The following is a 14,381-nucleotide window of genomic DNA, read 5'->3' as shown; positions in this document are numbered from 1 at the left end:
GGATGCACCGGCTAGTGGCACCGGCTAGTCTCCCTCTCGAGACCACGCTGGGACTCAGGCGTCCAGCTCAGGAGGGCCCCAGGACACACACTGCCTGGCCCCCGTGCACGCCGAGGATACAGACAGAGAAGGTTCCGGAAGGCAAGGCTGTGCTGGCCACAGTCAGCTGCCGGGACGCCCGGCTTTCCTCCCACCCTCAGAACCGGGACCAGGGCATGCCCATCAGGGACGCCAGAGACCTGGTTCCACCCCCGCACCACACGTCCCTGAGCACTGTGCTGGGAGTTAAGCCCTGAGCACTGTGTGGTGTGGTCCCAAAGACACAAACATTCATTTTGAAAAAGACAGAAGTAAACTAAACCAGAGACCAGCATGCCCCACGGTGCCCCCAGCTCAGTCGGCGCAGGGGCAAACGCCGCCCACAGCACCCACACAGCCCCAAGACTCAGCCCTGGCCCAGCCCAGCACGTCTGCTCCACGAGCACTGCGGGTACTCCTGCCCACTCAAACCTGAGAGCAGGAGAGCGAGGGTAGGACCTGTGACCTCTGCCCGAGCAGTGGCCTTGAAAGCCGTGTCCACACAATGGGCCTGTGGTCATGAGCCGAGACCAACCTGAGCCTCTGGGGCCCTGGACGCCGCAGGCCGGAGCCAGCAGTGCTGGGGCCCAGGGGACTCGGGTCCATCTCGGCTCATGACCAGGGACGTCAGCAGGCTCGAGTCCTCGTCCCGGGAACACGGTCAACTGTTAATTTGGTTAAAATGCAAAACATTGTTTTTTTGTAAAGCTTCAGGCAAAAGCATCAAACAATCAGGCTTTTGTTTGGAGGTGCCTGATCTGCGCTGGGGCTAATCGGATCAAGCCCACTTTTCCATCTAGGACAATCTTGCAGAGAACGAGGGTCTGGAAACACTCCCGTTGCTACGCCAGCTCGTCCTGAACTGCTTGAGATACTACGCCAGGAGGGCTGTGCGGGGGAGGTCTTGGTGCACGCCGAGAAGTGTCCAGAGCAGGAGCACGGCAGGGCCCGGCCGCAGGGAAGGGGACACAGGGTCCACCCCAGAGAGACCAGCCGAGGGCCCCTGAGGGCTGACGGACACAGTCCACACGGCCGATGCTCTGAGTGGGGTGACTGAATCCCAGGGCGAATTGGAGACCCAGTACAGAGGGGAGGGCCAAGCCGGGTTCGATTCCTGGCACTACTTGTGGTCCTCTGAGCCCTGCCAGGAGTGATCACTGGGGGTGGCCCAAAGCAAAACAAAACCGAAGACAAAGAATATCAGGGCAAGCGTGGAAAACCCTCAGTTTGGACTCTCCCTGTGCATTCCGCACAAAGGTGTCAGACGCACACACACACAGGGCGTTTGCCCAGAATCCCACGTCAGACATGCACTCACACGTGTGGGTGCACACACCCACGTCACACCAATACACGCATATGCACCCGTGCCTGGGCCCATGCTGTGGGTACTTGTGTGCACGTATCCAAGAGCCCACATCACACATATATGTGCAGGTGTGAATGTGTCTGCAAGCCCACATCACATGTATCATGTGTGTAACAGAATAAGCCCATGTTGCACGTGTGCAGACATGTTTGCTCACACATGTGCACTCGTGCACATACATGCATGAGACCACATCATGCATGTGCGCGTACCCCTAGACACAGACTCTTGGGGGCACACACACGGTCCACGCTCCACGGGTTCCTTCTTCAATCAGAGCCAGCACAGCGGGTCCCAGACTGTTTCACACGGAGAAGCACCAGGTCCTCAGTTTCCTGGCTCCGTGGCTGGGGCTCCTACGCGTAGGATAACACTGGTTTGTCCTTTCTCCCTTGACACAGGGCACTTAGGTTTATCGGGTTACGCCCATCACAGTGCTCCCGAGTCACTCCCATTCCTCTGAGCTTATCTGTAACTTCTCTGTGCTCTCTTCCGCAACCTGTCTGCCACCTTTTCCCCCTAAGCAGACTCTGTTAACTCCTAAGGTCCGATCCTTCTAAGGACACTTGACTTGTATTCATGTACTGCCTTTCTCCTCTCCTTTTGTCTTTTGAATAGTTTACTTTAAAGCGATGTCCTTTTTGTATAGACACAGGAATTTTCAGTCCTGAGCATCTGCTTTCTCGACTTAAGCCTCCGTTGCCCTTAGTTCCTAGCACCCAAAAGCAGGGTCCCAACGAGGGACTGAATGGACCCAGGGCAAGCTGTGAGCTACCCTGGCATCGAAATGGGTCAGGCCAAAGCACCACGATATTCAACTATAAGTTGAGAGCACATTCATGGACAGACTCCGTCATGACCAAAAGAGGTAACTGGATAAGGACCCCACTAGGATTAGGGAGACTAACCCGGCCTGAGGATTGTGGTCTGGGACATACAGTGAGATGTCCTCAGGAAGAGCCAACCTTTAAGCTTGACGTATCTCTTACTGTGTCCATAGGAAATGACTAATATTATGAACGTTTACATGTTTGTTGGACAAGGAGAGGAGAGACACACCCCTGGGATTCCGCTCTTGGGCGGGTCCTCCTGCTGAAAGAGAATCTGTCCTGGAAGCAGCATCCCCTGAGGGAAGAACTTTACCTCTGCTGAGTGTGTGACCACACCCACGTGTAATTATTACCCCACCTCCTCCTGCTTTGGGAGATACAAAGGCTGTAAGAGTGGGCTGGGAGAGTCAGAAGGGGAATGAAGTAGAATGAAAGGTGGGTTGGGGGAGGCAGAGGCAGGCAGGAGAAGGACGAAGGAGCAGGACCTGAGAGGAGGATGAGGGGGAAGGGGGATCCGGAGGAGGAAGAGGATCAGGATGGGAAGGAAATAAACAGCACCCGACACCAACCAGCCCGGCCCTCGCTCCCTCCCTCCTTCCTCCATCGCCCATCGCCATCAGCCTCCCTGGGGTGGGGAAGCGGGCGTGAGACCACCAACCGCGGGAGGGGTGTGTGTGTGTGTGTGTGTGTGTGTGTGTGTGAGAGAGAGAGAGAGAGAGAGAGAGAGAGAGAGAGAGAGAGAGAGCGTCTCTGCAAGGCCCTTTCGTATTTTATTTTTTGAATACACACCCACGAGGGACAGAAGGCGGGAAGCGCAGTTCGGGGAATCTTTCCCTAGAGACGCGTCACTGGCCAGAACCAGGCTTTGCGTCTGCCAGTGGTTCGGGCCAGCTCTTCTGCAAAAACTAGAAAAATCAGGCAAAAGATGAAAGTTGCCTTTTAAAAGGTACCAGAGAACTCGGGAAACTAGAAAGCTGTGGGTCCCCCACCTGGAGAAAAGAAAACAGAGAAATGCACAGATGCTTCTGAATGGGACCTTGCGGGCGGGAAGGTTCCAGGGTTGCAGGGAAAACCCTCAGGCCTTGGAGGGCCCAGGAGACAGGGCAGTGGTCAGGGCTCATGGGGCACTGTGGTCAGCCCCCCCCCCCACAGCCCCCCGAGCACTGTCAGGCACAGCCTGGAGCCCCCACCATGCTGATAGCAGGCACCCGGGCCCTTGTGCTAAACCACTCACCCACCGGGAGCCCCTAAGAATCCTCAGAGGCAGGGTGGCTCAAGGGGCAGAGCATGGCAGCTCAGATGAGGCCCCCATGGGTGTGGTCCCCATGTGCATGCCAGGCCCATTGGCTTCCATCGGCACTTTCCATGGAGCCAGGCCTGGGCGGCCACGGGGCCCAAGAAGCAGATAGAGCTGAATGTGGCTTGGTGGCCACAGCAGCACAAGGCAGCGTGGGGCAGGGCAGGGAGGCTGGTTCCGGGAGCCCAGCTTGGCACGAAGGAGGCAGGGAGGAAGGAGGAAACCCAGACAGCAGAGGCGCGAGCGAGGGAGTATCAGGAGCTGCCTGCCGCCGTCCCGACAGCCAGCCTGGTCAGCCACAGGAGTGACGAGCTCAGGGCCCTGGTCCAGGGTGGCTACAGGCACGGCCCCGTGAGGAGGGAGAGAGGACCCGGGCCAAGCCAGCGCCCGTGGCCAGCACCCTCAGGGGGAACCCAGAGCAGCTCCCCCCGGACGGGAAAGGCAGGAGCGGGTCCAGAGGACACAGACTCGAGAGAGCCGAGGGCGGCAGGGCCAGGGGCAAGCCCTGCAGGACGGCACCGGAGCAAGCCAGGCCACCCCAGACCTAGTCGTCCTGAGCCTCGGGACCAGCTCCCCAGCGTCACCGCTGAGAAATCAGAATCACGTGCTTCATTCTCAAGCACAGCAAAGCCCACCAAAAGCTGTGTTACCCCCCCAGACCTAGGGACCCGCATGTGGGTCCTGCATCCAGAGCTCCTGAAAGCACCTCCAGGAAGTCGGCAGAACAGAAGCTGCCCCACGCAGAGCCTGCAGAAGGCGGGTGCTGCGGGCTCATGGGGGGACCAGGGGGCACAAGACGGTGTTGCGCGAGGACCAGCCGCTGTCGGCAGGCGCGTGAAATTCAGCCCTCTCGGCCTCAGCACCCGGCACGGCAGACGCTGGTTTGGAATCTGCCTCCCCGCAGAATCCCCGCGCACGGGGAACTTCCCTTTCGGCCGGCAATCAGGCTGAGGCTGCTGTGATGGCCCCCTCAGCCGGAGGAGGACGGGAGGGGATTCTGTCCCCTTCTCCTGGGCAGACTAAGGAGCAAGGCAGAGAGATGAAGGTGGAGATACGTAATGAAGCACTGTCGCACTGTCCTCCCATCGTTCATCGATTTGCTTGAGCGGGCCCAGTAACGTCTCCGTCGTGAGACTTGTTATTGTGTTTGGCTTATCGAATACGTCACGGGGAGCTTGTCAGGCTCTGCCGTGCGGGCGAGATACTCTCGGTAGCTTGCCGGGCTCTCCGAGAAGGGTGGAGGAATCGAACCCGGCTCAGCCAAGCCAGCCGCGCACAAGGCAAATGCCCTAACGCTGTGCTAAAATTGTAGAATGGTAGATTAACACCAACACTGGGTAATCTGGATACACTAAATAAAAGGTGAAGATCACTGATGTAGGTTTATACCGAGACCTAAGCACCTGCAAACGGTAAGAGAGATGCTTCAGACGCAGAACACTCGGGGAAATTTCAGAGGAATCCATGGGAGCACATGAACTCTGCAACTGGACCTTTCAGAGTGGGGCCAGGCTAGAAGCTGCCGGGGGGTGGGGGACAGCCAGCGCCTCTTGTGCTGGCCCGAGCACTGCTGAGGGAGCACAGGAGCACGCGGGTGAGTGAGGGGGGAGTAGGGGGTGCTCCCATAGCGACTGGGAACGACCACCAAGGACAGGACAGAAACACACAAGACTCGACAGAGCACAGGCGAAGCCGCGAGCCTCAGCACGGGGAGAGGGGGCTGGGAGGAGAGGGGAAGGCCACGACGCTCGGGGTACGAGCCGTCCCGGCCCAGCCCAACTGCGGACTCTCGAGCTCAGCGGAACCAAAGGAGCTACTGACAGCAGCGGGCACGCGGGCAGGCCAGGCACCCGCTCAACTTCACTCTGCAAACAGGAATGCACCCGTCCGCCTCACACCCACCCGCCTCTGCAGGAGGTGAGGTCGCTGCCCTGTCTAGACGGGAGGGAGGACACTGCTTATCTATACCGAAGTGAGCACCGCCCCGTCTCTGCAGGAGGTGAGCACACGGCCCTGTCCACCGCTCAAACGAGAGGGGCAGCCCAGCGCCGGACAGCCTGGCTCCAAGGCCTCTGCCCCCAGCTCCACACGCGGCGCACACGGCTCCACACGCAGCCCCACGCAGCTGCCGGCACACAGCCCTCTGCCCTCGCCCAGCCGTGCGGGACCCTGGCCCTCCCCCCAGGGAGCCGCACTAGCCACCACCAACGTCGGCCGGGCCCCCATGGCTGTCCCCACCCTCGAGGCGCCCTCCTGGGGGTCGTGGGGGGGGGGAAGGGCGGGTCGGACCCAAGGGAGGCCGTGGGCTCCGAGAGACACCCCGTGGCAGAAAGGGCGTGCAGCTCTCCCCAGGCCGGGCGGCTCCCGTGGCGGGCAGACACTGCAGCCCAGGGCCAGCTGTCCGCCCCCACCGCTGACCGCCAGGCCTGCTCCTTCAGACGCTGTAGCCACCAGGGCCAGGCCCGCGGCAGATAATCCTGACAAAACCTGTTTCCAGCCAGTTCACAGCCCGACACCTGACGACAGCCAGGCAGGGTGCAGGGTGGGCCTCCGGCACGCATGGACCCCCAAGCACCACGAGGTGCCCAGAGCCTGCAGTGGACCTGAGCACAGGAGCAGGAATATCCTCCGAGCACTGGGTGGGGGGAGCTGCCCCTGAGCACTGGGCAGGGAGCAGCCCTGAGCACTGGGCTGACAGCAGCCCTGAGCACAGAGCCAGGAGCGGCCCCTGAGCACCACCACGTGTGCCCCGCAGCGCGCAGAGGGGCGAGTTGCCTCCCTGAGCCTTGAGTGCGGCCAGGGCTGTGCCGACTCCTCCCCCGGCAGTGACGAGGCACCGGCCGCCCTCAGTCACGGCCCGTGAGTCTGGCTGCGGTGCTGAAGTGGCATCTGCCTTAAAAAGCCATTTTTTCAAGAGCTTTTGACAGCTCACAGCTGCTGGAATTTACCTGCAAGTCCGGCGGCGAGGCTGTGCTGCCAGATAAGCGGGTCCAGAGTCCAGCAGGACGTTGGTCTTTAAGGATTTCGCTACCCTTTCACGTGCGCGTCTGTTGCAGCAAATTTTGAATTCCCTTTTCCGCCCTCACTGCTGTCGGGGGGTAACTCACCCCGAACACGAAATCCCACGGCAGGCCACGGCGCAGCCGGCCACACGGACCCCCGTCTGCGGGGGCTTCAGGGACCCTCTGGGTCAGGCTCCCGCCCCGGCCCACGGCCCCACTAACACAGCGTCCACGTGTGTCCCTCAGTGCTTGGGGCATCGCGGGGAAACGCCATCTCACACGCACGGCACGGGGGCCAACGGCACCACCAGTGTGACTCGACACGCAGAGGAAACTGAGGCTGGGGTCTCCGGGAGGCCCACGGGGGCGCCAGCTGACCCAGTCTTGGGCTCCCACCCTCAGCCCATGTCCAGTCTCTGCTCTGCTGCCTTGGGCCACGCCCCCCTTCCCCCTATGGAGCAGGGCTGAGCCCAGAGCTCAGCTCTGGCACGGTGCTCGGCTCTGAGCACTGAGCTGGGAGTCACCTCTAAGCACTGCCCGGTGTGGGCCAAACACAGGGAAAGGCTCTGAGGGCCCAGGGAGGTAATTTGGGGACAAAACATGTCCTGTCCCGGACACCACACGGCCCATGAGCCTCGTGGAGCGGCGCTCGGGTCCTTCCACAGAGCCGCCCCTGGACCTCAAAATAGCCAGGTCAGGAACGGCCGGGAGGGCCAGGGCGTGAGTGCCAGCGAGAGGAGCCACGCAAGAAACCTGAAGGCCCTCCCGGCCACTGCTACGGCCACAGGACACCGCTCCGTCCAGCCCAGCCCACTGCGGCCACAGGACACCGCCCCGTCCAGCCCAGCCCACTGGGCAGACCATTCAGCCCTCACACCAGGCCTCCCCGCCTGCGGAGCTCCAGACCCGGCTGAGGGTGGACGGGCTCCTTTCAGCACTGGTGCTGGTGTTGGAAGCCACAGCAGCCCGGGGGGGGGTGGGGGAGCGGCACTTCTGAGGGTCCCTGTCCGCGGCTGGGCGCCCCCCTCCCCCCGCCGCACAGCCCTGCCGGGGGCCACAGCGAGGCCAGACCCCAGCCCTGTCAGCTGACCCGACACTCCCCACGGGGTTCTGAGCACGGGAAAAGCAAGTTTCAGGCTAGAACATTCCACAGGAGGCCCTACCCCCCCCCCCACCGGATGTTCCGGCGATCAGAGACGGGACACAAAGACGCCTTTCACCATGGGAACAGAGGCGGCCAGCCCCGCTCCCCAGGGCACCCCCAGGGACGAGGCGCTCACCTCTCTCCATTCCTTGTTGCCGACTCCTTGCACGTACAGGACGCAGACTGCAAAGGGGGGAGAAGCACAGAGACATGGTCAGGGTGTGCAGTTCCTCTCCAGCTGCCTGGAGGCGACATTAAGGCTGACGCCCAACCTCGGCCTGAAGCCCGCAAGAAAACGACTAAGTCATCAGCAAATGGTGAAAAACTTCCCTAAAGAAACGAAAGAACCAGGGTACAAATTAGACACAAACATGCTCCATCTTGGGCTGGAGCGACAGCACAGCAGGGAGGGCGTTTGCCGTGCACGCGGCCGACCGGGCCGACCCGAGTTCGATTCCTCTGCCCCTTGCCGGAGAGCCCGGCAAGCTACCGAGAGTATCCCTCCCACACGGCAAGGCCTGGCAAGCTCCCTGTGGCGTATTCGATCTGCCAAACACAGTAACAACGTCTCAGAATGTTACTGGGCCCGCTCGAGCAAATCGATGAACAACAGGAGGACAGTGACAGTGACAGTGATGGTCCAACTGACTCTTGCTTCCCCTGTCTGGCCGGCACCTGGGCCCCGGGGAGGGCGCTGGACAGGGGGCATTCGTCATGTCACCCCCGAGGAAGCCTGCGTGGCCACCTGCCCGCCCATTCTCAGAGCAGAGGGCGCAGAGACCCTGCCAGGGAGAGGAAGCCCCTGGCGTGCGCGGGCATGGTCGGGGTGAGAGGGTAAAAGCCCACCCAAGGGACGAGCCGGAACCGGAAGGGGAAAGCCCTGTCCTGCCCCCTCCTGTCGGGGCGCCTCGGGGCTGCAAAGTGTGTCCCCTGGAGTTGTGCCGCGTGTGCTCACAGGAGACTGGGCCACCCGGGTCACTCACAGCTGCAGCAACCGAGCCCAGGGGTGGGGGGAGGGGGGGTCCCAGCTGCAGACAGGGTGGTCGCAGGTACCGGTCTGCTGCTTTCTGCCCTTCCCCTGCCCAGGGCTGAGGGGGCCTCCTGCACTCAGCTCTGTGGGGCTTTGCCTTTCCCTGGGTCTGCCCGACTCTGGCGCTGGGGGCAGCTGGGGGCCCCGTGCCCCTCCCCGGCCTTACACCAACACAGAAGGAAGAACAGTCTATGCAAACCCCGGCCCGGGTGGCCGTACTCACTCGGGTCCGACTTGGAGAAGGTGTCTCGGTCCAGGAGGTTCCTGGGGACAAAGAGGAGACGGTCGTGAACTCGTGGCAGCCCGTCCCCATCCACGAGGTCAAGGGCTGAGCCAGAGGCTGATTCCTGCTGCCCCGCTGGTCCCCTGAGTGCCACAGGGACCCCCGCAGAGAACAAAGAAACCCCCCCACCAGGGAGAATGCACCATCCGGGGGACTCCAGTCCTTGGCACCCACCAAATCTGCCTCGTGCCAAGCCCAGGAACGCCGAGCATACAAGGGTGGGGGGGACCTGCAGCCACAGGGGTCCGCGGCCCTCACATGCATTCAAGTGATCAGCACAGCCCCACAGGCAGGAGAGCTGGGCTTACGGCCCAGCACCCGTGGGCCTGAGCACAGAACCAGGAGTTTGCTCTCAGAAAACAGAAATGAGGGGCCAGAACAACAGTATGGTGGGGAGGGCGGCCCACCCAGCATCCCACAGGGTCCCCCGAGCACCACCAGGAGTGATTCCTGAGTGCAGAACCTGAGGAAGAAACCCTGAGCATCGCCGCGTGTGACCCAACGTGAAAAAACAAAAAACCCAGAAATGAGAGACACACGCTCACCCGACCCAGCAGAGCTGCCCCGGCTGGGACAGGGGCCGGGGCTCGGGCTGGGGGGCCTCGTGGTCAGAAATCAGCAAACACCCCAGGCCCCAAGGCTCATTCCAGGGCGTCAGTGACCACAGGCCTAAGCTGAGCCCCTGGCCGGGTCTGGCCTCGTGGACACCCGCCTTGTGGAAATATCCTGAGATGCACCCAGCCCCCAAGCTCAGCGGGGAACAAGCAGGGGGTCCCACCCTAGATGCAGGAGGGATGAGGCTGCCTGACCTCTGACCTCTAGAACAGCAGTGCCTGGAAAGGCCCAACCCCCACGCCCGGTGGGAGACGGGGACAGAAGGTTCCTGAGGACACCTGCGTAGACCGGCCCACACAGAGCTGCTCCTCTAGGCACTGGAGAGACGCTCCTCCCTCCAACCCGCCAGCCACACAGCGCCAACCCAGACCCCGTCCACCCAGCCTCCAGCCCGGACCTCCGTCCCCGCGCCTCCAACCTGGCTGCCAGGCCTGTGCCCCTGGAAGCCTCCGCGTGGTGGCAGGGACAGGGCCCCCTGCACTCCACAGACCTGACTCAAGCCCCGGGAACACCTACGGCCCCCGGGGCCGCCAGGGGGCCCCTGAACACAGAACCAGGAGTCACCCTGAGCTCCGCCAAGTGTGATCCCCACCAGGAAAGAATTGGAAAGTGCATCTCCCATTCTAGCCGACCTTCCTGACCGTGCCGGGGGGCTCCTCCGACCGGGCGGCCAGACCCTCCGGAACACGCGTCAACCCCTGCTCCACGGCCACAGCATGATCTGGGCTGTTCTGAAATTCGTGCGAATTAAAATTCAGGGGCAAACTGCTGGTGCTGAGAAGCCCACTGGCTCCTAGACAGCGGCCAGGCGGGCTCTGCCCACCAGCCGTGCCAACCTCGGCCCCTGCCGACTCCACCCAGGCAGCTCCTAGAAGCTTCTCCCAGGAGCAGCCACGCTCATTCACCTCCCTCCGGGGACACGGACACCACGCCCACCCCCCCCCCCCTCCTCTGCTCACACTTGTCCTGTCCCATTGCCCCAGACCTGAAGAGCACCCGGCGCCCTCCTCGGCCCGGACACCAGCCCCCAGACCGTCTGTTCTCTCCTTCTCACGCGGAGCCTTTAGAGCTTTCTAGAAGAAAGGCAGAACTACGATGGCGTCAAGTTGTGTCGGCAGGTGAGGCGCCGTGACACTCCCACTGGGGTCAGAGCTACCACTCTGACGACGTCCTACGGACCGAACGCTACTCCAGCAGCGACTGCGTGGAGGGGCTCGACCACAGATCCAGGGGCTCCGAGGCTCCCAGTTCTCGAAGAACTTCTGTGTGTCGAGGAAGCAGATCGGCCTTGTGAGAATCGATGAGGAATCAACTGTGCGCTTCCAGAGCCGTCGGGGGACAGGCATGAACACGCGTGAGGCAGGGCGGATCAATGCAGGAATCGTTAGGCAGCAGGAAAGTACAGGGAAGCACAAGCGCTGTTGTGAGTGGGCGCCCTGAGGAACACCGCCCGCAGCTGCCGGAGCCGGAAGGAGCCGGAAGGAGCCGGAAGCTGGGGGGTGGGGGTGCGTGGGCTGCCACAAAGGAGGGTCAGGCGTGGAGCGACCGCAGGAACGGCCTCCGCTGGGCTGGGGGCTCTGCGGGAGGGGCAGGGGCGCCCGCAGGGAGCAAGGGACAAGGGACAACCCCAGGACACAGGACAGCAGCGGGGCTCTGCCCTGCCACAGGCCAGCCAGAGAGAAAGTCACCCCACAGCGGGCAGGAGCGAGCCTCACAGGGTGGGACGGGGCCCGGGGTCAGGGCTGACCAGACCCCAAACTCCTCACTGAGAGAACAGGGCCACACAGACACACACACACACACACTCAAACACACACACTCACACACACATACACACACACATACTCAAGCAGGGCCCAGGGTGCACACACACACATCCACATCCACACTCACACACACATACACACACTCACACACACACATACACACTCAGACAGGGTCCAGGGTGCACACACACACACACACTCAGGCAGGACCCAGAACACAGACACACACACACACACTTAGGCTGGGCCCAGGACACATACACACACACACACACACACACACACACTCTCAGGCAGGGCCCAGGGTGCACACACACGTTCACACACACACTCACACACACTCAGGCAGGACCCAGGGTGCACACACACACATACACACACTCACACGCTCTCAGGCAGGGCCCACGGTGTACACACACACATTCACACACACTCACACACACTTACACACACACACACTCTCAGGCAGGGCCCAGGGTGCACACACACACACACACACACACACACACGTAGGATGGGCCAAGGACATACACTACACACACACACACACACACACATTCAGGCAGGGCCCAGGGTGCACACGCACACACACACACACACATACACACATGCTGGGCCAGGGCAGAGCTTACACGCAGGCAGGCCCCGGGGACAGAGCAGGGCCCACGTCTCAGACAGGTGCACAGGGTAAGTGCCTCTGACCTCACTGGCCCCAGTGGGGTCTGGGCTGACCTGCCCCACCCAGCTCCTGGACACAGAGGCAGCAGGGCAGCAGGAAGCAGGTGCCCCCGGACAAGCCTCGGGGCCCTCCTAGTGCCCGTCCAGAGCCACGCTGTGGCCAGCACCGCCCGGAAAGAGCTGAAGGGTACAGGCCCTGCCGTGTCCCAGGAACCTTCCAGAAGTGGCTGTCACCGGCCATTCAGGGCAAAGCACTGAGAATGACCCAGACCAGCACCCAGTCAGGCCCTGGGGACACCCACTCCCAGGGGAAGCTCAGGGCTCTGCTGTGGGGAGGGCCTGTTCCCGCCACACTGCCACGGGAGGACACTGACCCAGGCCTGCAGGGACAGACCATGGAGGGACACGGCAGGACACTGACCCTCAGGCTGCAGGGACACAGACCACGGAGGGCCCAGCAGCAGGCAATGGGTCTAGGGGACACAGGGCCACCTCCCACCCTCCCGGACGCCTCATTTCTGATAAGTGCTTCCTTCAGGGTGCACGGGAAGTCTGCCTGAGACTGTCCCCGCGTGGCCGTAGGTGAGACAAGCCCTGGGCCAGGAGCCACGGCGGCCAGCACACAGCCCCCCGGGAGCCGCACTCACTGCCCTCCCCCCGCAGGGCCTGGTCCCTGGGCAGCTGGCTGCACGGGTGCAGCTGTCCACCAGCATCAGGGCTGCCACCAGCATTGGGCTGTCCACACACCCTGCGCCGGCCACGTGGGCCCCCGGCTGGGACCATGGCAGACCTGGGAGGCGGCAGGGAGGCGGGGTGATAGCCGGGGGGCCCGCCGGGCCAGGCGGTGACCTCCACCTCTGCCGTCCCTGGGGTCCCGGGCTGCCCATGGACCAGGCTGGGGCCGGTGGTCCTCCTCCCTCCCGGGGCTGGGGCCCGCCCTTCTGAGGAGGCTCACCGGCCTTCCAGACTGGAGCTGGTTAAGGCAACTGACCTAGAAACCCACGATTCAACACTGACCACGGGAAAGTGGGGCCAGCCCAGCTCAGGGACAGGTAGAGGGGCCGCGGGGGCTGGTGTCCACCCGCGTCTCTGCAGCCTGTCCCTGAGGCTCAGGGAAGAGTCCGGGAGCTGCTCCCAGGAAAGCCTGTGAGTGGACAGGGGGCTTTGCTCCCGAGAGCCTGCGGCCTCAGGCTGCCACCCACGGGCCAAGAGCCCACTCACCCCCCGAGGGTCCCCAGTGGTGGCCCCGTGCCCAGACACCACAGCTGCCCCAGGTCCTGTCCTGACGGGCCTGGGGGCTGCTCCCAGGGGACCCCACCAGGCCCAGGTCTGCCGGGACTCAGAAACACGAAGGCCAGTGGCTAGGGAGCAGGGCCCGGCCCCGGGGAGGAGTCCTGGGTCCCAAGGGGGGTGAAAGTGAGCAAGGAGACTCAGGGTCCAGCACCGGGCTCCGCGCCACCCGGCCAGCCTGCGCCCTGCCCAGAGTCCCACTAGCCTGTGGGCCTGGGGCTCCCCCTTGAGCTGACCCCCTTCCACCACGCGCCTCGCCAATGCTCACCCCCCCACCCCAAATCACTCGGAGCATCTGCAGCGCCGGGACCCCTGGACCCTCGGGGCAGCGGCTTCCGTCCCTGAGTCTGCAGGCTGGAGGACGGGCAGGGGTCCGGCGGGAAGGGCCAGCAGCCCCGGCCCGCGCCGACCCCCGCCTTCCGGGCGTGCGCGCACGGGCAGGGGCGCACGGGCAGGAGCGCACGACCCCGCGGGCCGGGGCAGTGCCTGGCCCCGCGCGAGGGTCGCGCCGGCCGCTGAGTCACGCCGGGAACTTTCCCGCGGTCCCCGCGGAGGTGCCGCGTCCCCCGCCCGCCCCCCCGGGCCGCTCACCTGCACGACACCGACAGCTCCACGCGCGTGGCGGGGATGGCGGCGCCCAGCGGGCTCGGGTCCGAGAGCCCCGCCGCGCCCCGCCGCCTGTCCATCCCGCGGCCAGCTCCGCCGGACTCCGCGAGCGCGCGCGGGGCGGGACCGGCAGGCGCGGGGAGGGGAGCGGGAAGGGGAGGGGAGGGGAGGGGAGGGGAGCGGGAAGGGGAGGGGAGGGGAGGGGAGGGGAGCGGGAAGGGGAGCGGGGAGGAGAGCGGGGAGGGGAGCCGGGAAGTGCAGGCACCCGGTGGGTGCGCCCGGGCTGGGACCGGACGGGAAAGGGAAGGGAAGTGGGTGGGGAGAGGAGAGGCGCGGGGAGCGGGCGGGGAGGGCAGAGGCGCGCTGGGGGCTGGGAGCGGAGCGCGGAGCGGG

At 63.6% G+C, this 14,381-nt stretch overlaps 1 protein-coding gene across 2 annotated transcripts in view; it reads right to left on the bottom strand.

Moving 5' to 3' along the window:
• The window catches only part of CPNE8 (copine 8), a 68,040-nt gene extending 53,937 nt beyond the window's left edge, over positions 1 to 14,103 (bottom strand). For both annotated transcript variants that reach the window (XM_056107802.1, XM_056107803.1), the window contains exons 1-3: positions 13,974 to 14,103; positions 8,974 to 9,014; positions 7,857 to 7,903 (exon numbers count right to left, since the gene is read on the bottom strand). In XM_056107802.1, the coding sequence (XP_055963777.1) occupies positions 7,857 to 7,903; positions 8,974 to 9,014; positions 13,974 to 14,068 (183 nt within the window). In that variant the 5' untranslated portion in view covers positions 14,069 to 14,103. The remainder of the gene's footprint in view (positions 1 to 7,856; positions 7,904 to 8,973; positions 9,015 to 13,973) is intronic.
• Positions 14,104 to 14,381: the final 278 nt, after the last annotated feature.

This window comes from Sorex fumeus, unplaced genomic scaffold (assembly GCF_029834395.1).
Source record: "Sorex fumeus unplaced genomic scaffold, SorFum_2.1 ptg000177l, whole genome shotgun sequence".
NCBI lineage: Eukaryota > Metazoa > Chordata > Mammalia > Eulipotyphla > Soricidae > Sorex > Sorex fumeus.
The sequence above is the reverse complement of the archived record's forward strand: the minus strand, read 5'-3'. Positions and strand labels throughout refer to the sequence as shown.